Raw genomic sequence first — 26,198 nt, forward strand, 5'->3', positions numbered from 1 at the left:
GCACTGTGGTCGTGACAGAAGAGAAATCAAAAAAGAAAAGCATTTCCTCTGTAGTATACAGCCCCTAAAAAGTACTGAAAGGATTAAGATTTGTTAATAGAAGTAATTTACAAATCTGTTTAACTTTCTGGCACCGTTTGATTGAAAAAAAAAAAAGTTTCCCACGGGAGTACCCCTTTTAATGAATTTGCGCCTATGTTAAGTGTGAATCGTCCGCTCTCCAATTTTAGCGTTTTTCAATATTTCCTTGGGCGGTTTTGGAGGCTGCCGAATAGGATTGAAGCGGATGAGGATCCACATTGGAGATTACGAGATACATGCGTTAGAAGAGTGTGAGTGGTTTGCAAAAAACCACTCACCAAGTGTAAGTACAATTTTTTCCGTTTGCATTGAGGTGTGTTGGTGGTGAGAAATTTGAGGCCCAAGGAAGTTTTTTTGTGTTTTTTCTCTACATGATTTTTTACCGTGCATGAAAATTCTGTAGAGTGAACGCAGCCTTAGAGTATATTCACACATACATAACCTTCAGCAGATTTTACTACCCATTGGCTTCCCTGGTTGGACTTGATGGTCGTATGTCTTTTTTCAACCATACTAACTATGTAACGGCAAATCATCAATTATTACAGATTTTTTATGGATCCATTGGGTGCAAAATCTGCAGCGGATTATAGAGGTGTGAACATACAGTGGTCCCTCAAGTTACAATATTAATTGGTTCCAGGATGACCATTGTATGTTGAAACCATTGTATGTTGGGACCATAACTCTATGGAAACCTGGTAATTGGTTCTGAAGGCACCAAAATGTCATCCAAAAATAGGAGAAAGTGAGGATTAAAGAAAAATAAGTAGATAACTAATACAGATAAAGCAAATCCTTACATATAAAAGTAAGAAAGATCTGCTGGGAGCTGTAATCACTGTATATGTCAGTGTTTCCCAAGCAGGGAGCCTCCAGCTGTTGCAAAACTACAACTCCCAGCATGCCCGGACAGCCAAAGGCTGTCCGGGCATGCTGGGAGTTGTAGTTTTGCAACAGCTGGGTGCACCCTGCTTGGGAAACACTGGTCTATGTAGAGGACAGGAGCTTCTTCAGGGTCCTGTACAGTACACACAGTGTCCTAAAAAAGTAACATGGAGTCGCCTTCACCTGGTGTCCAAAGGAGCAGATAACCCTTGTACAGGTAAAGAGTACAGAACATGTAATACCTCCCTGTACTGTAGGGGGCGCTACCAGACACCAGTCAGTGCATGCACTTCAGTAATACAGGTAGAGTACAGAACATGTAATACCTCCCTGTACTGTAGGGGGCGCTACCAGACACCAGTCAGTGCATGCACTTCAGTAATACAGGTGATTTACCAGTGAAATACCCATTCTGATTGGTCGGTTCTTCCGGCCATTGACACGTTTCACAGATCTGGACTGTCTGTACATTGTATGTTGAGTCTGGTTTCAGGTTACAATGTTCCCGAAAAGACCATTATATGTTGAAACTATTGTATGTTGAGGCCATTGCAAGTTGAGGGATCACTGTACTCCTATAGTCTTTCTTTGTGTCGCATTCCTATCCTGCTTTAGGTTAAATATACTGATGAAAATACTATCCGTGACCCCGGCTCTTGGGTTATGTCATGTCCTGTTTTTATAGCTTCTATCGAGAAGAAAAACTTCTACAAGTCGCACAGCGATATCCACGATATGATTAAGCTGCGGTTGTCACAGAACAGACTGAATCCCTACATCCCCCGTATGTGCAAGGAGTTCAACGTACAACTGGAACAGCTGGAGGCGCAGGGCACAGATGATCTCTATGACCTGATAAGGTAAGATATTTTACAGAAGGGCTATTAGGGGCAGACAGAATTGTTTACCAGCTCCTCCCACAAATAACATACCCCACCCCTTATTTAAAAAAAAAAAAAAAGTTCTGCCCCTTTAAGTGTGTGGAGGGGCAAGCTGTGCATAACTAGCTTGCCCCCTGACTGATGAGCAGTTAAGGGGTTAAGAAATGTACAGGCAAGGTTTTTAGCCCCCTCCCCCACCTGTAAAACTTGCCAGTGGCTATAGTGGTATGTCCCATGGGTGGGAGGGAAGGAGTACACCAATCAGGGGTGTAATAGTTTCCCGGGCTTTCAGGGGCCCTCCCCTGGGTATTTATAGCTGTGGTGCCTCCCTTCCCCCCTCAATCTGCCCAGGACCCGAAGTTTTGCCCTCCCTCCCTTTTTGTATCTCTGTTTATTGTAAGTCACAGCTTGGCGGTAAGAAGACGGTGAAAGCGGGGTCAACCCGAGGTAGACCTCCACACAGGACAGTGTAGCAGAACCTCTCGGGTTGGTAAGAAGCCAATCGGTGTCTTTGTTACAGGGGGGTATTCCAGGCAAAACCATATATATATATATATATATATATATATATATATATATATATATATATATATATATATATATATATATATATATCGTATATACTCGAGTATAAGCCGACCCGAGTATAAGCCGAGACCCCTAATTTCAACCCAAAATCCCAGGAAAAGTTATTGACTCGAGTATAAGCCTAGGGTGGGAAATACATCATCCCCCCCTGTCATCATCCAGACCCGTCATTAACATCTTCATCATCATCACCGCCTGTCATCATCCAGACCCTCATCATCATCACCTGTCATCATCCCCTTGTCATCATCCCACACATCCCCCCTTCATCATCCCCCACATCCCCCCTTCATCATCCTCGTCATCATCCCACACATCCCCCCTTCATCATCCCCTTGTAATCATCCCACACACCCCCCTTCATCATCCCCACCCCCCTTCATCATCCCACCCCCCCCCCCTTCATCATCCTCTTGTCATCATCCCACACCCCCCCCTTGATCATCCTCTTCTCATCATCCGCCCTCAGTGGTCTTCAACCTGCGGACCTCCAGAGGTTTCAAAACTACAACTCCCAGCAAGCCCGGGCAGCCATCGGCTGTCCGGGCTTGCTGGGAGTTGTAGTTTTGAAACCTCCGGAGGTCTGCAGGTTGAAGACCACTGCGGCCTTCAACATCATCCAGCCCCCTCTCACCCCCTTTAGTTCTGAGTACTCACTTCTGCTCGGCGCTGGTCCGGCGCTGCAGGGCTGTCCGGAGAGGAGGTGGTCCGGTGGGATAGTGGTTCCGGGCTGCTATCTTCACCGGGGGCGCCTCTTCTCCGCGCTTCCGGCCCGGAATAGAGGCGTTGCCTTGACAACGACGCAGAAGTACGTTGGCAATGAACGTACCTCTGCGTCGTTGTCAAGGCAACGTGACTATTCTGAGGCCGGGCCCGAAGCGCTTAGAAGAGGCCTCCCCGGTGAAGATAGCAGCCTGGAACCACTATCCCACCGGACCACCTCCTCTCCGGACAGTCCTGCAGCACCGGACCAGCGCCGAGCGGAGGTGAGTACTGTACAGAACTAAAGGGGGTGAGAGGGGGCTGGATGATGTCGAAGGCCGCAGTGGTCTTCAACCTGCGGACCTCCGGAGGTTTCAAAACTACAACTCCCAGCAAGCCCGGACAGCCGATGGCTGCCCGGGCTTGCTGGGAGTTGTAGTTTTGAAACCTCTGGAGGTCCGCAGGTTGAAGACCACTGCGGGTGGAGAGTTCACTCGAGTATAAGCCGAGGGGGGTGTTTTCAGCACGAAAAATCGTGCAGAAAAACTCGGCTTATACTCAAGTATATACGGTATATCGTATACGGTATATCGTATACGGAAAGTTAAACAGATTTCTAAATTACTTCTATTAAAAAATCTTAATCCTTCCAATAGTTATTAGCTTCTGAAGTTTTCTGTCTAACTGCTCAATGATGATGTCACTTCCCGGGAGCTGTGCATGATGGGAGAATATCCCCATAGGAACTGCACAGCCCCCGGGACGTGAGTCATCAGGGAGCAGTTAGACAGAAAACAACTCGACTTCAGAAGCTAATAACTATTGGAAGGATTAAGATTTTTTAATAGAAGTAATTTACAAATCTGTTTAACTTTCCGGAGCCAGTTGATATATAAAAAAAGTTTTGGCCTGGAATACCCCTTTAAATTGTTATTTATATAAGTATTATATAAGTAATTTTATAAATAAAGCTGTGGCCGATCCCCACCCACGGAAAAGTTAAATTGTTGTTGTGTCAGTTATTATTTAATTATTTATTGTAGTAAGGGGGAGGGGTAGTTATAGCCTGCTCAACAGTCTGGGGGAGGGGGGCAGCACTGGGCAGCCCACCCTCACTGTATTGTGGAGAGTATACTTATACATGGTACTTACAGAACCCCTGTAGAATTGCCTATATCCGATTCATTTTATTGGTCACGGATTACGCATATGTGACCCCCCCCCCCTTACTAGATAGAAAAAATATATACAGGCTCCTCCCTTATTGAGGCTCACTATATTTTTTTTCTCATTGATGGATCAGTTGCTTGTACAGTCAGTTATATTAAAGGGGCACTCCGCTGCTTAGCGTTTGGAACAAAATGTTCCGAAGGCTTAGAGCCAACGCCGGGAGCTCGTGACGCCAGCCCCTCAATGCAAGTCTATGGGAGGGGGCGTGACGGATGTCACGCCCCCTCCCATAGACTTGCATTAAAGGGGGCAGGGCTTGACGTCATGAGGGGGCAGGGCTATGACATCACGAGCTCCAAGCTCCGGCTCCAGTGTTTGGAATAGTTTGTTCCAAACGCAGAGCAGCGGAGTACCCCTTTAATGAAAATGGAGCAGTGGTTCAGTGTAAAGCATGGGGGAAGGATAAAGCAGCCTGAGCCTAAAGGAGGTGAATTTTTCGGCCACCTCATTTATGACAGAAAATAAAAATACTTCTATATGTTACTCACTGGATCATACAGATTCTTTACGTCTTATTATGTGTCTAGCTTCTGTATTTGGCTCACAAATCCCTCTGTCCTGCTGCTCACTCATTCTGACATCCACTGCCTAAGAAGGGGAGTGTCCGAGGCAAGCATTGAGCCAGTCCTCACTCACCATGCATTCACTTCCTCCCTGAGTCGGCTGTGCTGTACTGGGTCTCTTCATCCAATCACTGTAAGCTGCTCTATAACCCCCTCCTCTCTGTTTGCATGCTGCATTCTGATAGGACAGGAGTGAGCACAGAACTCCTTTTTTTTTTTTTTTTTTCAAAAGCCATGATTTCTACAAAAAGGGGATCATTATCGAACAATTAGACCCTGACTGATTAAAACTTTTGATATGTCTCAATGTCATTGGTTTTTTAAAGTGACAGTGCCTATTTAAAATTATGGGACAGTCCCTGCATGCATATAGAACAGTGTTTTTCCAAACAGTGTGTCTCAAGCCATTGAAAAACAAAGGTCCCATCTCATTGATTTTAGTGCTGATAACATTGGATTGCAAAAATTCCAGTAGTAAATCCTAAAAGTACAACGCAGGAAGGGTCGGCACTCGGGTTTATGGCGGTGCTCGCGGAAAGCTGGATACTTGAAAGGTAAAGAAATCCCGGCACTCGCTAAATGCTTTTGTAAGTAGTAGCGTGTTTAATTCACACAGGGCAAGTCACAGATATATTAACGCGTTTCGGCCAATGCCTTTCTCAGACTGACATCCGTCAGTCTGAGAAAGTCATTGGCCGAAACGCGTTAATATATCTGTGAATTAAACACGCTACTACTCATAAATCCTAAAAGTAACTTTTCGCTGGAGGACCTTACCAGTGGAACGAAACCTTTCTAAGTGCATATGCTGTTTGGTTGCAAACTTTGGCTGTCCGGGCATGCTGGTAGTTGTAGTTTCGCAACAGCTGGAGACACACTGTTTGGGAAACACTGACATAGCAGAAAGCTATGATTTACCTTTTTTTTTTTTTTTTTTTAAAGTTCAAGAAAAGTTGTGTACATACTATTCGTCTGTTGCGAAAACGTCCAATATGCACATACATTATACATGAGACATTGGTCAACATCCAGATTGGCCGACATTGTTCATGTGACATTAGAAAAATGACAGACCCCTTTAGGGAAAAGTTTTAGGAGGGGGGGGGTTATAATATTATAGGGGGGTTTATAAAGTTTGGAAATGTTGGTATTGAAGCCATTTGGAACTACACGTATTGTATGTGATTCTCTTATCAGACGTGTCATGTATCCAGCCGTGGTGGACAACCTGTTTGGGAAAGGGATGTGTCCTACCAGTCGGGACACCATAAAAGAATTTGAGTCACATTTCCGGAAGTTCGATGAAGGTTTTGAGCACGGATCACAGATACCAGAGTGGCTTCTGAGGTAAAGGAGTTCTATTTAATATATAGTGACAAAAAATAAATGTAATCTCCTATGGTCAGACTTCCAACACCCCCACTACCAATGAAGAAGAGGTCAGGCCCAATACTTGATAGCATAGGAAACAACTCCACAAAACTTCGATCACTTGTAATAAAAGATTCTTTTACTTTGCCCTACAGATAGTGATAATCTGGCTGATACCAGTCCTACAGTAAAAATAATATTAGAACGCCATATTAGACCTCTGCCAAGTATAGTTACCAAGTGACGTTGGTGCCAATATTTAGGAGATCACATAGGGACAAGGAGAAGAACAAAGGCAGAGGTCAGGATAGTCAAACTAATAAGCCATCCTCTCCATCAAAAAAAAAATAAAAAAAAAATAAAAGGCAACTAATAATAAAGGATTCAAATGGAGAAAACAGACATGGTCGCATATCCACACCATACACAATGATCTAATGCTTCTAAGCAACATTTAGTAAGCTAACAGGTCGTCAGTGTACTTTATGATCATGAAGTGCAAGCCCACTAGCCACGTCAAGGCCACCTGTAAGTAGGGGGTCCCTAACGTCCCTAGAATAAAACCAGCTCTCACCATCTTCCTGGTAAGCATCTGTACGAATGGCCAGAAGTAACATCCGGAAGTCAGTCAAGGAAACAGCCTCAAGGAATTCAGTCGAACAGATCATCTTTATTGTATTAGGTTAAAACATAATCCACATAGCATTAATAATGGCCTGACGGGTTTCGGTCCTAAGACCTTAATCATAGACCCCATGATTAAAGGGGTACTACAGTGGAAAACTTTTTTTTAAATCAACTGGTTCCAGAAAGTTAAACAGATTTACTACTACTGGGGTGACACACTGTAACAAACCCCCTCCTCATGTAATCACCTTACTACTGGGGTGACACACTGTAACAAACCCCCTCCTCATGTAATCACCTTACTACTGGGGTGACACAGTGTAACAAACCTCCTCCTCATGTAATCTCCTTACTACTGGGGTGACACACTGTAACAAATCTCCTCCTCATGTAATCTCCTTACTACTGGGGTGACACACTGTAACAAACCTCCTCCTCATGTAATCACCTTACTACTGTGGTGACACACTGTAACAAACCTCCTCCTCATGTAATCACCTTACTACTGGGGTGACACACTGTAACAAACCCCCTCCTCATATAATCTCCTTACTACTGGGGTGACACACTGTTACAAACCTCCTCCTCATGTAATCTCCTTACTACTGGGGTGACACACTGTAACAAACCTCCTCCTCATGTAATCACCTTACTACTGTGGTGACACACTGTAACAAACCTCCTCCTCATGTAATCACCTTACTACTGGGGTGACACACTGTAACAAACCCCCTCCTCATAAAATCTCCTTACTACTGGGGTGACACACTGTAACAAACCCCCTCCTCATATAATCTCCTTACTACTGGGGTGACACACTGTAACAAACCTCCTCCTCATGTAATCACCTTACTACTGTGGTGACACACTGTAACAAATCTCCTTCCATGTAATTACCTTACTGAAGTGACATGTGACCTCTCCTCCAGCTCAGCGCCACCTCCCCCACAGCATCACACAGGTCCTTCAGCCACGATCTTTCCTTTACTTCACAGCTAAGCTCCGCCCCCAACATGTGATGGTGACATCATCACAGGTACTACATTTCCAACATCTAGCAGTCCGGGCCAGGGGAGGAGACGGAGGGAGGGTAAGAACAGAGGTCAGTCCTGCAGGACTATCGTAACAGGGACGGCGTTCCTCCTCTGGAAAAAGCAAAGGAACGCAGTTCCTGTGCGTTCCTGCAGGACTCGAACCCTGCTTCCAGTACTTATCAGCTGCTGTATGCTCGACAGGAAGTTCTTTTCTTTTTAATGTGAATAATAGACAGAATTTCTTTTCAGTCTGACCACAGTGCTCTCTGCTGACACCTCTGTCCATGTCAGGAACTGTACAAATTTCCCCAAAAAGTCTCTGGAGGTTACAGGGCAAAGCTGTCTCTAACAACCTTTAAGGGGTTGCCCCCTCGAGGGGAAAACCCTTTACTAGAAACTAAAATGGTAACTTTATTGATAGTAATTTAAAATATACCCCACACAAACTTTTAAATTCCAGCAGTTCTGAGGGGGTGTATGCTTTGGAGAGTCTCTATCACTCTCTTTGTATGATACACTTATATTGGTTCAGGATAATACTTATTAAAGGGGTACTCTGCTGCTCAGCGTTTGGAACAAACTGTTCCAAACACTGGAGATGGGAGCTTGTGACGTCATAGCCCCACCCCCTCATGACGTCATACCTCGTCCCCTCAATGCAAGCCCATAGACTTATATTGAGGGGGCGGGGCTATGACATCATGAGCTCCTGGCGCCGGCTCTAAGCATTCAGAACATTTTGTTCCAAACGCTGAGCAGCGGAGTACCCCTTTAATCTGTGTTCTTACAGTGCAACACACAATAGCTCCTCGTGCCAGGCCCCTCTCATTTTTGATACCAACTTTATACCCGCTCTATTAAAACATATAAAACTACTAGCCTCCCTGACGTTTCGCTGAACGAATCAGCTTTGTCAAAGGTAGCATTAGCCTCGCTGCCCAAAGCTGATTAGTTCAGCAAAACGTCGGGGAGGTGAGTAGTTATATGTTTTAATACAGCAGGTATCAAGGTGGTATCAAAAATGAGAGGGACCTGGCACCAGGAGGTAATGTATGTTATACTGTAAGCACACAGATTAATAAGTATTATCCTGGGACAATATAAGTGTCCCATACAAAGAGAGTGATAGAGACTCTACAAAACGTACACCACCTCAGAACCGTTTTTTTAAAAGTTTGTGTGGGGTATATTTTAAATTACTATCAATAAAGTTACCATTTTAGGGGAAGGTTTCTAGTAAAGGGTTTTCCCCGCAAGGGGGCAACCCCATGTCAGGAACTGTCCAGAGCAGGATAGGTTTGTTAAGGGGATTTATTCCTGCACTGGACAGTTCCTGACATGGACAGAAGTGTCAGCAGAGAGCACTGTGGTCAGATAGAAAAGAAATCCTGTCTTTTCTTCACATTAGCTTCCTCCATAGAAGTATTGACTTTTCCAGATGGATCTCCAGGAAAGTTGTCTGATGTTGCGGTCACTGGTAGACTTTAGGTCCTAAATCTTCAAACTGTGGACCTTCATCTGTTGCAAAACTACAACTTTGGGCACGCTGGAAGTTATAGTTTTGCAACAGCTGATGCTCCGCATTTTAGAGACCGCTATTATAGGTACTTTGAGCAGGACATTAGGCAGAGGAGAACAAGTGTGACGGTCAGTATAGCCAAGGATTAATGTTAGGAAGGCAGACCTTGTGGCTGTTTCAGTAATAAAAGGATATATCAGCAGAGTACTGGGTTCACCTGTTTTATTTCGATAATGCTCTACCGCTATGTTGGTTCTCACCTTTGAATTAGCTCTACTGAAAGCCATTTTTCCCTAAGGAAAAAAAAAAAATTCATTAATAATAATAAAATTATATATATATATATATATATATAGCAACAGAAGAATGCAGCAGCACACTGCCAGCACAAGTATATAGGTGAAACATGAACATGCAGATAAAACATGGAGAGCTATACAGCTATGGTGTAATAGATGCAAATGTGAAACTATGAGATAGTGAGGCACTTAGCTCGCAAATTTGTCTTCGCCGGCGGTCAAATAGCTTGAACCGTCCCACCGCGATAAGGTGGCCTCATTGGGACGGACCCTACACTGTGAATATGCCTCTGTGTGAACAGTTCAGTAAGCATGGCAGGATCTGGAACATCCAAGACACCTTATATACACCTGGTAGAGGTGGGTGGGGTGCAAGGCCAACATGGAGGTAGCCACTCCCCCGTATGTGCAATACAGATAAAGAATAAGTCAGCCAGCACTTTAGTTGATACCAAACTATTATATGGACCTGGCCTACAGGTGCACGCCACTATGTTTTATCTGCATGTTCATGTTTCACCTATATCCTTGTGCTGGCAGTGTGCTGCAGCATTCTTCTGTTGCTGTATATCTAGCCTAGTGGCGTGCACCTGTAGGCCAGGTTCATATAATAGTTTGGTATCAACTAAAGTGCTGGCTGACTTATTCTTTGTCTATATATATATATATATATATATATATATATATATATATATATATAGACACACACACACATACAGTGGGGAAAAAGTATTTATTCAGCCACCAATTGTGCAAGTTCTCCCACTTAAAAAGATGAGAGAGGCCTGTCATTTTCATCATTTTCAACACAGACTTTCAACTCCCTCCAAAGGTTTTCTATGGGGTTGAGATCTGGAGACTGGCTAGGCCACTCCAGGACCTTGAAATGCTTCTTACGAAGCCACTCCTTCATTGCCCAGGCGGTGTGTTTGGGACCATTGTCATGCTGAAAGACCCAGCCACGTTTCATCTTCAATGCCCTTGCTGATGGAAGGAGGTTTTCACTCAAAATCTCACAATACATGGCCCCATTCAAACTTTGCTTTACACGGATCAGTCGTCCTGGTCCCTTTTGCTGAAAAACAGCCCCAAAGCATGATATTTACACCCCCATGCTTCACAGTAGGTATGGTGTTCTTTGGATGCAACTCAGCATTCTTTCTCCTCCAAACACGACGATAGGGGATAAGATGTCTAAGCGCCGGAGTACCCCTTTAAGGTTCAATTCAGTTTTTGAACTCATGGTCTGTGCTGTAATATGATGGAATAGGGGCGCAAAGGTCGATCAACACTTTTGTACTTTGCTCTATAGATAGTGATAGTCTGGCTGATACATGTCCTACAGTAAAGATAATGGTCGCAGGTGGTACCGGTCCTCTGCCAATTATCATCACCCAAAGTGTAAAAAAGGCTGTATAGTAGTAAATGAGAATCTAGAATTGTTAGCTGGATTTTCTTAGGTAATCCATTTTTAAATGAAGACAATTGCTGACCCCAATCATTTGTTCTTCACATACAGTGGCACAGAGTGGTTGTAGACACTATAGGGACTGTAGACTTCATGGTTACATTACTCAGATGAGGCACAGAATTTTAGCGGTTTCACTACACGCAGGATGACACTTTAACTGCAGAATGTAACAGTATTACAACAGTAGAACAGTCAAAGGATCTTCTATCTCCAGTTTCTGTTTACTTCACGGGTCCCACAACCCATAGCTATGTTAGGCTGGGTTCACATCACGTTTTTGCCATACTGTTTTCAATCAGTTTTTGTAAAGAAAACCGTATGGCAAAAAAAACGATGGAACCGTATGGGAAAAAGTAAACCGTATGCGCTTTTAAAAGTGCATACGGTTCCGTCCGTTATTATTAGAGATGAGTGAACTTACAGTAAATTTGATTCGTCACGGACTTCTCGGCTCGGCAGTTGATTACTTTTCCTGCATAAATTAGTTCAGCTTTCCGGTGCTCCGGTGGGCTGGAAAAGGTGGATACAGTCCTAGGAGACTCTTTCCTAGGAATGTATCCACCTTTTCCAGCCCAACCGGAGCACCTGAAGGCTGAACTAATTTACGCAGGAAAAGTCATCAACTGCCGAGCCGAGAAGTTCATGACGAATCGAATTTACTGTAAGTTCGCTCATCTCTAGTTATTATAAAAAACAAAAACCATATGTTTTTGAAAATGTTGTCCATTTTTTATGGGAGGGGTGTTGGGTGGGGACTTTAGGATGCAAATGAGCATGTGCAACGTAAAAACCATATACAGTTTCCTGTATGGAAGCGTATACATGTGCGTTTCCCATTGACGTCCATGTTAAAAAAAAAAAAAAAAGTATGCGATTGCAGTACGGTTTTTAAATCGGAGACAAAACTGTGGTCAACTATGGTTTTGACGCCGTAATCTTGCACCATATACTATACCTGGGAGTTGTAGTTTTGCAACAGCTGGAGGCACCCCTGGTTGGGAAACACTGACCTATACTATATACTACTATATAAAGTCATGGCCGTAAATTGTGGCACCCCTGAAATTTTTCTAGAAAATGAAGTATTTCTCACAAAAAAGGATTGCAGGGACACACGCTTTGCTATACACATGTTTATTCCCTTTGTGTGTATTGGAACTAAACCAAAAAAGGGAGGAAAAAAAGCAAATTGGACATAATGTCACCAAACTCCAAAAATGGTCTGGACAAAATTATTGGCACCTTAACTTAATATTTGGTTGCTCAAAAATAACTGAAATCAGTCGCTTCCTATAACCATCAATAAGCTTCTTACACCTCTCAGCCGGAATGTTGGACCACTCTTCCTTTACAAACTGCTACAGGTCTCTCTTATTGGAAGGCGCCTTTTCCCAACAGCAATTTTAAGATCTCTCCACAGGTGATCAATGGGATTTAGATCTGGACTCATTGCTGCCACTTCAGAACTCTCCAGCGCTTTGTTGCCATCCATTTCTGGGTTCTTTTTGACGTATGTTTGGGGTTATTGTCCTGCTGGAAGACCCAACATCTCGGACGCAAACCAAGCTTTCTGAAACTCCCGAATTTTAACTTTGCCCTTTTTATTAAAGGGGAACTCCGGTGGAAACAAGTGGAAAACAAATATTTTCACATCAACTGGTGCTAGAAAGTTAAACAGTTTTGTAAATTACTTCTATTTCAAAATCTTAATCCTTCCAGTAGTTATCAGCTGTTGTACAGTGGGGATCAAAAGTTTGGGCACCCCAGGTAAAAATTTGTATTAATGTGCATAAAGAAGCCAAGGAAAGGTGAAAAAATCTCCAAAAGGCATCAAATTACAGATTAGACATTCTTATAATATGTCAACAAAAGTTAGATTTTATTTCCATCATTTACACTTTCAAAATAACAGAAAACAAAAAAATGACGTCTGCAAAAGTTTGGGCACCCAGTAGAATTTATAGCATGCACTGCCCCCTTTGCAAAGCTGAGACCTGCCAGTGTCATGGATTGTTCTCAGTCATCATCTGGGAAGACCAGGTGATGTCAATCTCAAAGGTTTTAAATGCCCAAACTCATCTGACCTTGCCCCAACAATCAGCACCATGGGTTCTTCTAAGCAGTTGTCTAGAAATCTGAAAATAATTGACGCTCACAAAGCTGGAGAAGACTATAAGAAGATAGCAAAACGTTTTCAGATGTCAATATCCTCTGTTTGGAGTGTAATTAAGAAATGGCAGTCATCAGGAACAGTGGAAGTTAAAACAAGATCTGGAAGACCAAGAAAAATATCAGACAGAACAGCTCGCAGGATTGTGAGAAAAACAATTCAAATCCCACGTTTGACTGCATAATCCCTCCAGAAAGATCTGGCAGACACTGGAGTTGTGGTACACTATTCCACTACAAAGAGATACTTGTACAAATATGGTCTTCATGGAAGAATCATCAGAAGAAAACCTCTTCTACGTACTCACCACAAAAATCAGCATTTGAACTTTAAAAATGAACATATAGACAAGCCTGATGCATTTTGGAAACAAGTTCTGTGGACCGATGAGGTTAAAATTGAACTTTTTGACCGGAATGAGCAAAGGTACGTTTGGAGAAGAAGGGGAACAGAATTTAATGAAAAGAACCTGTCACGATGCCGGCTGGCAGGAGGTGGATCCTCTGTGCCAGAGAGGGATTGGCGTGGACCGTGCTAGTGGACCGGTTCTAAGTCACTACTGGTTTTCACCAGAGCCCGCCGCAAAGCGGGATGGACTTGCTGCGGCGGTAGTGACCAGGTCGTATCCACTAGCAACGGCTCAACCTCTCTGGCTGCAGAAGATAGGCGCGGTACAAGGGAGTAGACAGAAGCAAGGTCGGACGTAGCAGAAGGTCGGGGGCAGGCGGCAAGGTTCGTAGTCAGGGTGGATAGCAGTAGTACTGGTACACAGGCTTTGGACACACAAAACGCTTTCACTGGCACAAGGCAACAAGATCCGGCAAGGGAGTGCATGGGAGGAGGTCAGATAAAGGCAGGGAGCAGATGGAAGCCAATTAAGCTAATTGGGCCAGGCACCAATCATTGGTGCACTGGCCCTTTAAGTCTCAGAGAGCTGGCGCGCGCGCGCCCTAGAGAGCGGAGCCGCGCGCGCCAGCACATGACAGCAGGGGACCGGGACGGGTAAGTGACCTGGGATGCGATTCGCGAGCGGGCGCGTCCCGCTGTGCGAATCGCATCCCCAACGGCCATGACAGTGCAGCGCTCCCGGTCAGCGGGACTGACCGGGGCGCTGCAGGGAGAAAGACGCCGTGAGCGCTCCGGGGAGGAGCGGGGACCCGGAGCGCTAGGCGTAACAGTACCCCCCCCCTTAGGTCTCCCCTTCTCTTTGTCCGGTAACTGCCTCCCCTGGGATGAGGACACCGGGAAAGAATGGAGGGTTTCCTCAACGGCAGGCAGTACAGCAGGAGTGGGGATGGGGAGGGAGGGCAGAGGGCGAGGCCTGGCACGGGGCAGTGTGACACCAGGACGGGGGCCATGGGGAGGCACAGAGGCTTGCCTGACGGGACTGGGAGGGGGGGAGAGGCACTTCCTGTGGCAGGCAGAGTCCCAGTTCCTGATCTCCCCGGTGGTCCAATCAATGGTGGGGGAATGAAGCCGGAGCCAAGGCAGACCGAGGAGGACCTCAGAGGTACAGTTGGGGAGAATGAAGAACTCAATCCTCTCAAGGTGGGGTCCAATAGACATGAGGAGGGGCTCTGTGCGGTAACGCACGGTGCAGTCCAATCTGGCTCCGTTGACCGCGGAAATGTAGAGCGGCTTGACGAGACGGGTCACCGGGATGCTGAATTTATTAACAAACGACTCCAAAATAAAATTTCCAGAGGCACCGGAGTCCAAGCAGGCCACGGCTGAGAGGGAGGAGTTGGCTGAAGAAGAAATCCGCACGGGTACCGTGAGACGTGGAGGAGCAGACTTGGAACCAAGAGACGCCACACCCACGTGAGCTGGGTGCGTGCGTGCGTTTCCCAGGCGTGGAGGACGGATAGGGCAATCCACCAAGAAATGCTCGGTACTGGCACAGTAAAGACAGAGATTTTCTTCTCTACGGCGATTCCTCTCTTCCTGGGTCAGGCGAGACCGATCCACTTGCATGGCCTCCTCGGCGGGAGGCCCAGGCGAAGACTGCAAAGGATGCTGTGGGAGAGGTGCCCAGAGATCTAAGTCTTTTTCCTGGCGGAGCTCTTGGTGTCGCTCAGAAAAACGCATGTCAATGCGGGTAGCCAAATGGATGAGTTCTTGGAGGTTGGCAGGAATCTCTCGTGCGGCCAGCACATCCTTGATGCGACTGGATAGGCCTTTTTTAAAGGTTGCGCAGAGAGCCTCATTATTCCAGGATAGTTCAGAAGCAAAAGTACGGAATTGTATGGCGTACTCGCCAACGGAAGAATTACCCTGGACCAGGTTCAACAGGGCAGTCTCGGCAGAAGAAGCTCGGGCTGGCTCCTCGAAGACACTCCGGAGTTCAGCGAAGAAGGCCTGGACTGTGGCTGTGGCAGGATCATTGCGGTCCCAGAGCGGTGTGGCCCAAGACAAGGCCTTTCCTGAAAGAAGGCTTACTACGAACGCCACCTTAGACCGTTCTGAAGGAAACAAGTCCGACAACATCTCCATATGCAGGGAACACTGAGACAAAAATCCACGGCAGAGTTTAGAGTCCCCATCAAATTTGTCCGGCAGGGACAAGCGGAGGTTAGGAGCGGCCACTCGCTGCGGAGGAGGTGCAGGAGCTGGCGGAGGAGATGGTTGCTGCTGTAGCAGAGGCAGAAGTTGCTGTAACATGGCGGTCAACTGCGACAGCTGCTGTCCTTGTTGGGCAATCTGCTGCGATTGCTGAGCGACCACCGTGGGAAGATCAGCGAGACTTGGCAGCGGCACCTCAGCGGGATCCATGGCCGGATCTACTGTCACGATTCGGCTTCCAGGTAGTGGATCCTCTGTGTCAGCGAGGGATTGGCGTGGACCGTGCTAGTGGACCGGTTCTAAGAGGCTACTGGTTTTCACCAGAGCCCGCCGCAAAGCGGGATGGTCTTGCTGCGGCAGTAGCAACCAGGTCGTATCCACTAGCAACGGCTCTACCTCGCTGACTGCTGAGCAGGCGTGGGACAGAAGGACTAGGCAGAGGCAAGGTCGGACGTAGCAGAAGGTCGGGGGCAGGCGGCAAGGTTCGTAGTCAGGGTGGATAGCAGTAGTACTGGTACACAGGCTTTGGACACACAAAACGCTTTCACTGGCACAAGGCAACAAGATCCGGCAAGGGAGTGCATGGGAGGAGGTCAGATAAAGGCAGGGAGCAGATGGAAGCCAATTAAGCTAATTGGGCCAGGCACCAATCATTGGTGCACTGGCCCTTTAAGTCTCAGAGAGCTGGCGCGCGCGCGCCCTAGAGAGCGGAGCCGCGCGCGCCAGCACATGACAGCAGGGGACCGGGACGGGTAAGTGACCTGGGATGCGATTCGCGAGCGGGCGCGTCCCGCTGTGCGAATCGCATCCCCAACGGCCATGACAGTGCAGCGCTCCCGGTCAGCGGGACTGACCGGGGCGCTGCAGGGAGAAAGACGCCGTGAGCGCTCCGGGGAGGAGCGGGGACCCGGAGCGCTAGGCGTAACAGAACCTCTGTCCAATTGTTAAGCATGGGGGTGGATCAATCATTCTTTGGGGTTGTATTGCAGTCAGTGGCACAAGGAACATCTCATGAGTAGAAGGAAAAATGGATTCAATAAAATTTCAGCAAATTTTGGATGCTAACTTGATGCCATCTGTGAAAAAACTGAAGTTAAAGAGAGGATGGCTTCTACAAATGGATAATGATCCTAACCTCTACCTGTACGCCCTAAGCCCGTTCCCGGTGTGAAAAACGGGGTCACGCCATCACACCGGGTTGGTCCCGGCTGCTAACGATAGCCGGGACCCTGGGCTAACAGCACGCGGCATTGATCGTTGTTCCGCGTGCTGTTAACCCTTCAGACGCGGCTATCAAAGTTGACTGCCGCATCTGAAAATGAAAGTAAACGGTTCCCGGCAGCTCAGTCGGGCTTATCGGGACATCGCGATAGAATCTTGATGTTTTGATTAGCTGGGACGCAGGCGGAGGTCTCCTTACCTCTCTCCACGGCGTCCAATCGTCGATTGATTGCTCCATGCCTGAGCTGCAGGCTTGAGCAATCAAGACCCTATCTGACTGATCCGTGCAAAGCTATGGCTCTGCAGGGATCAGCATAGGAGATCAGTGTGTACAGTGTTATAGCCCCCTATGGGAGCTATAACACTGCAAAAAAAAAGTAAAAAAAAAAAAAGTTAACAAAGGTCATTTAAAAGTTTGAATCACCCCCCCTTTTCCCATAAAAAAAAACTGTGTAAATAAAAATAAACATATGTGGTATCGCCGCGTGCGAAAATGTCCGAACTATAAAAATATATTGTTAATTAAATTGCACGGTCAATGGCGTACGCGCAAAAAAATTCCAAATTAGTGTATTTTTGGTCACTTTTTATATCATGAAAAAATGAATAAAAAGCGATCGAAAAGTCCGATCAATACAAAAATGGTACCGATAAAAACTTCAGAACACAGCTCAAAAAATGAGCTCTCATACTGCCCTGTACGCGGAACAATAAAAAAGTTATAGGGGTTAGAAGATGAGAATTTTTAACATATACATTTTCCTGCATGTAGTTATGATTTTTTTCCAAAGTATGACAAAATCAAACCTATATAAGTAGGGGATTATTTTCACCGTATGGACCTACAGAATAACGATAAGGTGTTATTTTTACTGAAAAATGCACTGCGTAGAAACGGAAGCCCCCAAAAGTTACAAAATGAAATTTTTTCTTCAATTTTGTCGCACAATGATTTTATTTTCCGTTTCGCCGTGGATTTTTTGGGTAAAATGATTAATGTCACTGCAAAGTAGAATTGGTGGCGCAAAAAATAATCCATCATATGGATTTTTAGGTGCAAAATTGAAAGCGTTATGATTTTTAGAAGGTGATGAGGAAAAAATTTAAATGCAAAAACGGAAAAACCCTGCATCCTTAAGGGGCTAAACACACCTCGAAATCCACTGGGGATTACATCAAGAGGCGTAAACTGAAGGTTTTGCCATGGCCTTCACAATCTCCTGACCTCAGCATAATTGAAAATCTATGGATAGACCTTAAAAGAGCAGTGCGTGACAGACAGACCAGAAATCTCAAAGAACTGGAAGACTTTTGTAAGGAAGAATGGGCAAAGATACCTCAAACAAGAATTGAAAGACTCTAAGCTGGCTAAAAAAAAGCGTTTACAAGCTGTGATACTTGCCAAAGGGGGCAGTACAAGATATTAACTCTGCAGGGTGCCCAAACTTTTGCAGACACCATTTTTTTTTTTTTTCTGTTATTTTGAAAGTGTAAATGATGGAAATACAATCTAACTTTTGTTGACATATTATAAGAATGTCTAATCTGTAATTTGATGCCTTTTGGAGATTTTTCCATCTTTCCTTGGCTTCTTCATGCACATTAATAACATTTTTTTTTTTTACCTGGGGTGCCCAAACTGTTCCCCACTGTATATTCCAGGGGAAGTTGTGTAGTTCTTTCCAGTCTGACAACAGTGCTCCCTGCTGACACCTCTGTCGGTGTAAGTAATTGTCCAGAGTAGGAGCAAATCCCCATAGAAAACCTTTCCTGCTCTGGACAGTTCCTGATAGGGACAGAGGTTTCAGCAGAGAGCACTGTGGCCAGACTGGAAAGAACTTCACACATTTTTCTGAAGTATATCTGTATTATACAGCAGCTGATAAGTACTAGAAGGGTTAAGTTTTTTTAATAGAAGCAATTTACAAATCTTAGAAAAAGAGACAAAAATACCCAGACCTCAAGGAAGGTAAACTATATGAATACAATTGAAGGAAACAAGGATCGTGCTTCAATTATAATAGGATATACAGATTTTATTAAAATTGATATAAAATATTCCACCTCACAAGGATCTGTATATCCTATTATAATTGAAGCACGATCCTTGTTTCCTTCAATTGTATTCATATAGTTTACCTTCCTTGACAGGGGTGTGGAAATTAAAAAAAAAAAAACTACTTGTCCAAGGGACTAAAGCGGAACACAATCTACTTGTCCCTCAAGAAAATCCACTTGTCCTGGTAGATGAAATAATTTCAACCAAAATAGTCTGATCCCCCCGCCACTAGACCACCAGGGATGGATATAAGATCCTTTAGACACTGCTGAGTGATCTAATGGTTTAATAGGTGATCGCAGTATGCCAGGATATTAGCGGCGGGAGAGCTGTAGATCCTCTTACACCCCCAGATAAGCCCAGAAAAGTCTAGATGTAACTTTTTGATCACCTTATAAAAAATTTCTCATATGAAGTGACCAAAAATGAACAATTCTGGACTATTTTTTACATTTACACCGTTCACCGTACGGTTTAATTAACATTATATTTTAATAGTCTGGACATTTTCACATGCAGCGATACCACTTATGTTTATTTTTGTACATTATTTTTATTTAAAGAAAATTGGAAACTTTTATTAGGAAAGGGGCTTATTCACATATATACGCACTTTTTAAAATATTTTAATCACTATTTTTCAGTCTCAATAGGGACTTATGTGTTACTAGGGGGGGGGGGGGGTTCTGCTTCTCCAGTTTATGTGCTGCATTTTGTGTCAGAAAATGCTGGAAGTTGCATTTAGTTAGTAGATAACTACAACTCCCAGCATGCCCTGATGCAGCCTATGGTTGTGTGGGTGTTGCAGCATGTTGCACTGTATAGTACAGTTAAGGTTATTGTGGGACATGCTGGGAGTTGTAGTTTTGCTTTGTGTCAGCTGCAGAGCCATAGTCTGTGTCAAGGAATACAGGGAATTACAGTTAGTAACTACAACACCCAGCATGCCCTGATGCAGCCTATTGCTCTGCAGCTGACCCGAACCAAAACTACAACTCCCAGCATGCCCTGATGCAGCCTATAGCTCTGCAGCTGACCCGAACCAAAACTACAACTCCCAGCATGTTGCACTTTATAGTTCAACAGTTTAGGTTATGGTCCAACATGCTGGGAGTTGTAGTTTTGGTTTGGGCGTGTTTGTGTGCATCCGTGGGGCTCTTGGTTGGCGGGTGAGTATGAAGGGGGCGGGATTCTGGGGGTGCAATTTAGTACGGGTGCCACTAAAAATAAATAAAATTAGATGGCACAACTGCCCTAATGCCCGACGTGACAGTCCGCTCCTATACAAAACATTCATGCATACACATATCATACATACACCAGCCACTGCCCCCATATCATACATACATACATACACACCCCCGCCACTGCCCCCCCCACATCATACATTACATACACACATACACTCACACCATACATATACACCATACATATACACCATACATACACCTGCCGCTGCCCCCCCACACATCATACATTACATACACACATACACTCACATCATACATACACCCGCCACTGCCCCCCCACACATCATACATTACTAACACACATACACTCACACCATACATGTACACCATACATATGCACACATCATACATACACCTGCCGCTGCCCATCATACATCACATACATACACATCACACTTAGACATCATACACACATCATACATTACATACACATCACACATAGACATCATACACACATACACTCACACCAGACTGTACGGACACACCTTTTAAACAGATCTTAAATCTAAATTCTCCCACTCTGAAATAAAACACTGACACTCATGAACCTTTTAAGTGGGCTGGGTGGTGGTCACAGCTCATTTATTTAAATATATATAACTCTGTTAAATAAATATAACACTGCATAGCAGTAACCATGAAATACACAACTTCTTATTGCCGAAGTACTGCTTCAGCCGAAGCTGTATGCCCCACTGTCTCCACAGCGTGCATGTGCTGCCTTCGGCACCTCAAAACTCCCCAAAATAAACTTCCTTTACGCCAGCTGTGACTTACAAAATCAAACAAAGTATATTGAAATGAATTATAAAAAGGAAAAAATATTAATTTTTTTTTTTTTTTTATATAAAATTTTTTTTTTTTTTTTTTTATATAAGGGGGGTAACAAAAAACCGAACGTCCCACAACAGGACGCCCAGTTGAATGAACAAAACAAACAGGAAAGCAAAAAACCAGGGAGGGAGGGCGGGACCTTGGATGCTGGAACACAAGAGGGAGAGCTGCTTGCAGGACACCCAGTAAATACCCCTGGGCGTACACCCCTTGGAAACCCCTCCCCAAGGTACTGGAGTGGGAGGATTGCTGTTTCTTCCTGCTTCTTAACCCTTTCGTCCCCACAGTCAGGGCTACCTATGCCTATTCGGCTAGGTAACCTACAGACTGTACGGACACACCTTTTAAACAGATCTTAAATCTAAATTCTCCCACTCTGAAATAAAACACTGACACTCATGAACCTTTTAAGTGGGCTGGGTGGTGGTCACAGCTCGTTTATTTAAATATATGTAACTCTGTTAAATAAATATAACACTGCATAGCAGTAACCATGAAATACACAACTCTTATTGCCGAAGTACTGCTTCAGCCGAAGCAGTATGCCCCACTGTCTCCACAGCGTGCATGTGCTGCCTTCGGCACCTCAAAACTCCCCAAAATAAACTTCCTTTACGCCACAGAAGGAGCCCGTGTACTCCTACACGGAGCTCCGACCCCCACTCAATACAAAAAGGGCCTGTTCAACGCCATCTTGAAGACCAGAAAGGAAGATGTCCAGCCCAATATCGTTGAGGTGGACACCATCGCTGATCATAAACCTCCTATTATCCCCTTCCAGCTCCCTGTGCCTGACCACCACACCGCCCTTAGACCGAACAAACCTCGCCATCCTGGAATTAACTAAACGGCGGGACCGCTCAATCGCCTCTGCATCCCTGGCACCCTGCCATTTTACCCGCGGAACAATCTCCGACCACACCAGAACCATTTCGGAGAAAAAACCCCCGAGCCGTTCCACATCTGCTTTCATAATGGTTATCAACTCGGGGACCCTAGTGAAACATAGGTCGTTGCCACCCGCGTGGACAACCAAAACAACTCCCGATCTCAGCCTACCGGACAGGTCCACCGTCTCCGAAAGCACTTGAGGCCATCTCATACCCGGAATCCCCCTCCATTGGGCATCGACTTGATGGAAACCCAACGATCTCCCTCCAGGACGGCAGGCCGCTCGCTGTGCCGCCCGATGAACATAGGAGTGGCCCAAGAACACAACCGTAGCAACCGGAGGATCTAAAAGGAAAAACAGGTTAAAGCAACAATTCAGGGCGCACGTAACCAGCATAGCAATCCGAGCGCCAACGCCCAATACGCTGAATATCAGACACGGACAATCCTGCCCTGGACGCCTCCGTAGCCGCCCCAATCCGAAAGGAATGCGTTCCGAATTCGGAAGGGGGAGCCCCCGCGTATTGCAGACACCGCTTGAACAGCGACTGGAATTGAAAACGGGATAAAGCCGAACCATCAGCATGAGAGAAAAATTGTCTGCCAGAAACACGAATCAACAAATAGGCGGAGACAGCCCGCACCGGGCAGGCCGGGCCATCAACCGACTGAAGGCGAATCCAAGCTCCCGTACCCGCCTGATCGGTTTTTGACCGTTGAATACGTAGCTGCAAAACACCGTTGGAGCAAACCACATCCTCAAAACGCAAACCACCAGAACCCTGCTTAGAGGAAGGAACCAGCTCCCCCACCCGTAGAGCACCAAAAAACGCAACACAAAAAGCAGCGGAGTATAAGGCAGATTCAAAAGGGGAACAACAGCAACTGACCGAGGCCTGTACTAGCGAGACAAGCAAAGGATAAGAAACCGGGCGCCGCTGTTCCCTGCGGACATGAGTACGCTGCCATCCCTTCAGTGATTGCTGAATCAAAAAACGTTTCGTAACATCTTCCCATCCCAGCAAGCGAAAATAAAAACTAACCCCCGCCAGCCTGCGCCGCGCCACTAAAGCAGAAAATTGTAAAGCGCGCAATGACAATAAGTAGTCCACAGTTACCTCCAATCTCGAATCGGAACACCCAGACACATTTCGCCCATACACCAAAAGACACCACTCCTTCCACGCCTTACCATGTCCTGACCACGTAGAGGCCGCCATCGATGATTCCAGCAGTGGCATCAATCTCCTGTCACTAGGCCCCAGACCAAAGGCGGGCACGCTCGACCCTCCAGCTCTGCCGTCGGGCACAACCTCCTGAAGTCCTGGAACTGAAATCGAGACAAAGAATCAGCAATAACATTATCAACACCCGGGACATGCCGAGCCCGGAACCAAATATTGCATTCCAAACAACGAAGAACCAAGTGACGTAAAAGCGACAAGACAGGAAGAGAAGAGGAAGACAAGCCATTAATGCAATGCACCACACTCGCGTTGTCCGTCCAAAAGCAAACCCTTTGATTACTGAAACGACCACTCCACAGCTCAACAGCCACAATGATAGGAAAAAGTTCCAATAACGCCAAGTTCCGGCACCAACCCCTCTCTTCCCAATCCGGCGGCCAGGCCTCCGCGCACCACTCACCAGCAAAAAAGGCTCCAAAACCAACCGACCCTGCAGCATCCGTGAAAAGCTGCAGTTCACCGCTGCAGACCTCCTCCGCCTGCCAACAGGTATGGCCATTTTAACACCGCAGAAACTCCCGCCACACCAACAAATCAGATCTCAGACACCGAGAGATACGGATCCGGTGACCAGGTAGGGCAACTCCCCTGGTCGCTAAAGATAAACGTCTAGAAAAAACCCTACCCATCGGCATTACCCGACAGGCAAAAACCAAATGCCCCAAGAGCACCTGCATCTGCCGAAGAGTAACTTTCTTCGCCTCACAAAAACATTCAACCCATTGTAACATAATCTCCAACTTAGCAGAAGGCAAACGAAAAACCATGGCCACCGAATCAATCTCAATACCCAAAAAGGACATTACCGTGGACGGACCATCCGTCTTGTCCGCAGACAGCGGAACACCAAAACGCTGCATCAAAAAATGAAAAGTACTTAACAGGAAACCACATCTGGGGGAACCCGCAGGGGCAACAAACAAAAAGTCGTCCAAATAGTGAATCACCGATGAACAGCCCGTCTCAAAACGCACTACCCACTCCAAAAACGTACTAAACATTTCGAAATAGTGACATGAGATAGAACAACCCATGGGCAAACAAACATCATAATAGAAATCACCATCCATACGACAACCCAACAAATGAAAACACTCCGGATGTACCGGGAGCAGGCGAAAAGCCGATTCAATATCGGACTTCGCCATTAAGGCCGCAGGCCCCGCTCCTCGCACTAGCGCCACTGCCCTGTCAAAAGACACGTAGGAAACCGAGGAATCCTCCTTCGGAATCCCATCATTTACAGATGTACCCTTCGAGTAGGACAAATGATGGATAAGTCGGAATTTTCCAGCCTCCTTCTTAGGCACCACACCCAACGGGGAAACTCTAAACATAGGCAGCGGAGGGTGGCGGTACGGGCCCATAAAGCGCCCCAGGGCCACCTCCTTTCCAATTTTTTCACTCAACACAGCCGGGCGTTCCCTGGCTGATTTTAGATTGTCAGGGTACTCCCCAGCATCAGAACCCAAAACAAAGGGGATAAAAAAACCCTGGGAAAAACCATCCCTCAAAACTCGGGCGCACTCCCTATTGGGGTACTGCTCTAACCACGGGGACATCGCGGACACGTTCACCGGCGTCCTTCCCCTCACCAGCAGCTGCGGGACGCCCCGGGAGCTTCGGGGCCCGTGGACAACGCGTTGCAGCGTGGCCACCTCCGCAAGCGGAGCATTCGTGCTTGTATTTGCACAGGTTAAGGAACTTGCAGTGTCCTTCGTTAAATAGCCAGCATGCGCCGGGACGCCGCACGGCCACTGACCCTGGTGTCCCCGCTGGGCCAGCGGCCCCAGACTGAAAGGGGGTTCCCTTCTGGGCCATCATCAAGCGCAACCAAACATCAGTTGCCTTAACTCCCCAACCAACCTCAGGCGTCAAAGCCAGGCGACGACGAAATTCTTCGTCATAACGCCACCAGGCTGAACCCCCATGAGACTTGTAGGCATTATACACCGAGTCCATGTATATAAAAAGCTCCGAACAACGTTCAGGATGCTTTTCACCCATTATACAACCCAAAACAGCAAAAGCCTGAACCCAATTTCCCATAGTCTTAGCTACTTTTGGCCTAGCTGGAAAAGACTTTTCAGGCTGAGGCCTACGCTCCTTATCAATGGTGTGCTGATCCACCGACACCAACGACCAGACATCAACATACTGGTTCCCCCAAATCTTCTCTTTCACAGCCAACTCAACATGTGATCCAAGGGGACTGACACCACAAAAGAATGACTCCTTATGTACCCCCGCCCGTACCGGGGAAACCTTCCTAACCACAGGAGCCGGACTAGCCTGTGAACCCTCCAACCTGGCCAAAACCGCTTTAAGAGTAGGCAAAAGATCAGAACCCGCATCACCCCAAACCCCAGCAAAGTTGAACTCACCCGTCTGCGCAGGAACAACAGTCGGAGAAGATGAAGGTCCACACTGAGGAGCCGGAGCAGGGTCCACACGCTCCACGGGTGCAGGTGTATCTACAGCCCCAGGTCGGTCAGCTCCATTCGAAGACCTCCGAGCAGGCTTGGACCTGTGTCGCCTGCCCGAACGCCTACGAGACCTCCTGTCCGGGCTAACGGAACTCCAAGAACTCTCCCCCGAGGAGGAGGGCGAACGCCAGCGGGATGAACGGGACCTGCGGGACCTGTCCCTGTTCCTGGACTCCCGGCGACAACGTCTCCTACACCCACGATGCGACACAGCAGTTCTGCTC

General features: G+C 46.3%; 1 protein-coding gene across 4 annotated transcripts in view; it reads left to right on the forward strand.

The window, feature by feature from the left end:
• The window catches only part of LOC130361199 (24-hydroxycholesterol 7-alpha-hydroxylase), a 137,471-nt gene that overhangs the window by 12,381 nt on the left and 98,892 nt on the right, over positions 1-26,198 (forward strand). For all 4 annotated transcript variants that reach the window (XR_008890903.1, XR_008890902.1, XR_008890904.1 and 1 more), the window contains exons 3-4: positions 1,655-1,829; positions 6,131-6,280. Coding sequence is in view for 1 of the 4 variants with exons in the window: in XM_056563909.1 (XP_056419884.1) it covers positions 1,655-1,829; positions 6,131-6,280 (325 nt within the window). In the remaining 3 variants the exon portion in view is untranslated. The remainder of the gene's footprint in view (positions 1-1,654; positions 1,830-6,130; positions 6,281-26,198) is intronic.

Source organism: Hyla sarda, chromosome 3 (genome assembly GCF_029499605.1).
Source record: "Hyla sarda isolate aHylSar1 chromosome 3, aHylSar1.hap1, whole genome shotgun sequence".
NCBI classification, from domain to species: domain Eukaryota; kingdom Metazoa; phylum Chordata; class Amphibia; order Anura; family Hylidae; genus Hyla; species Hyla sarda.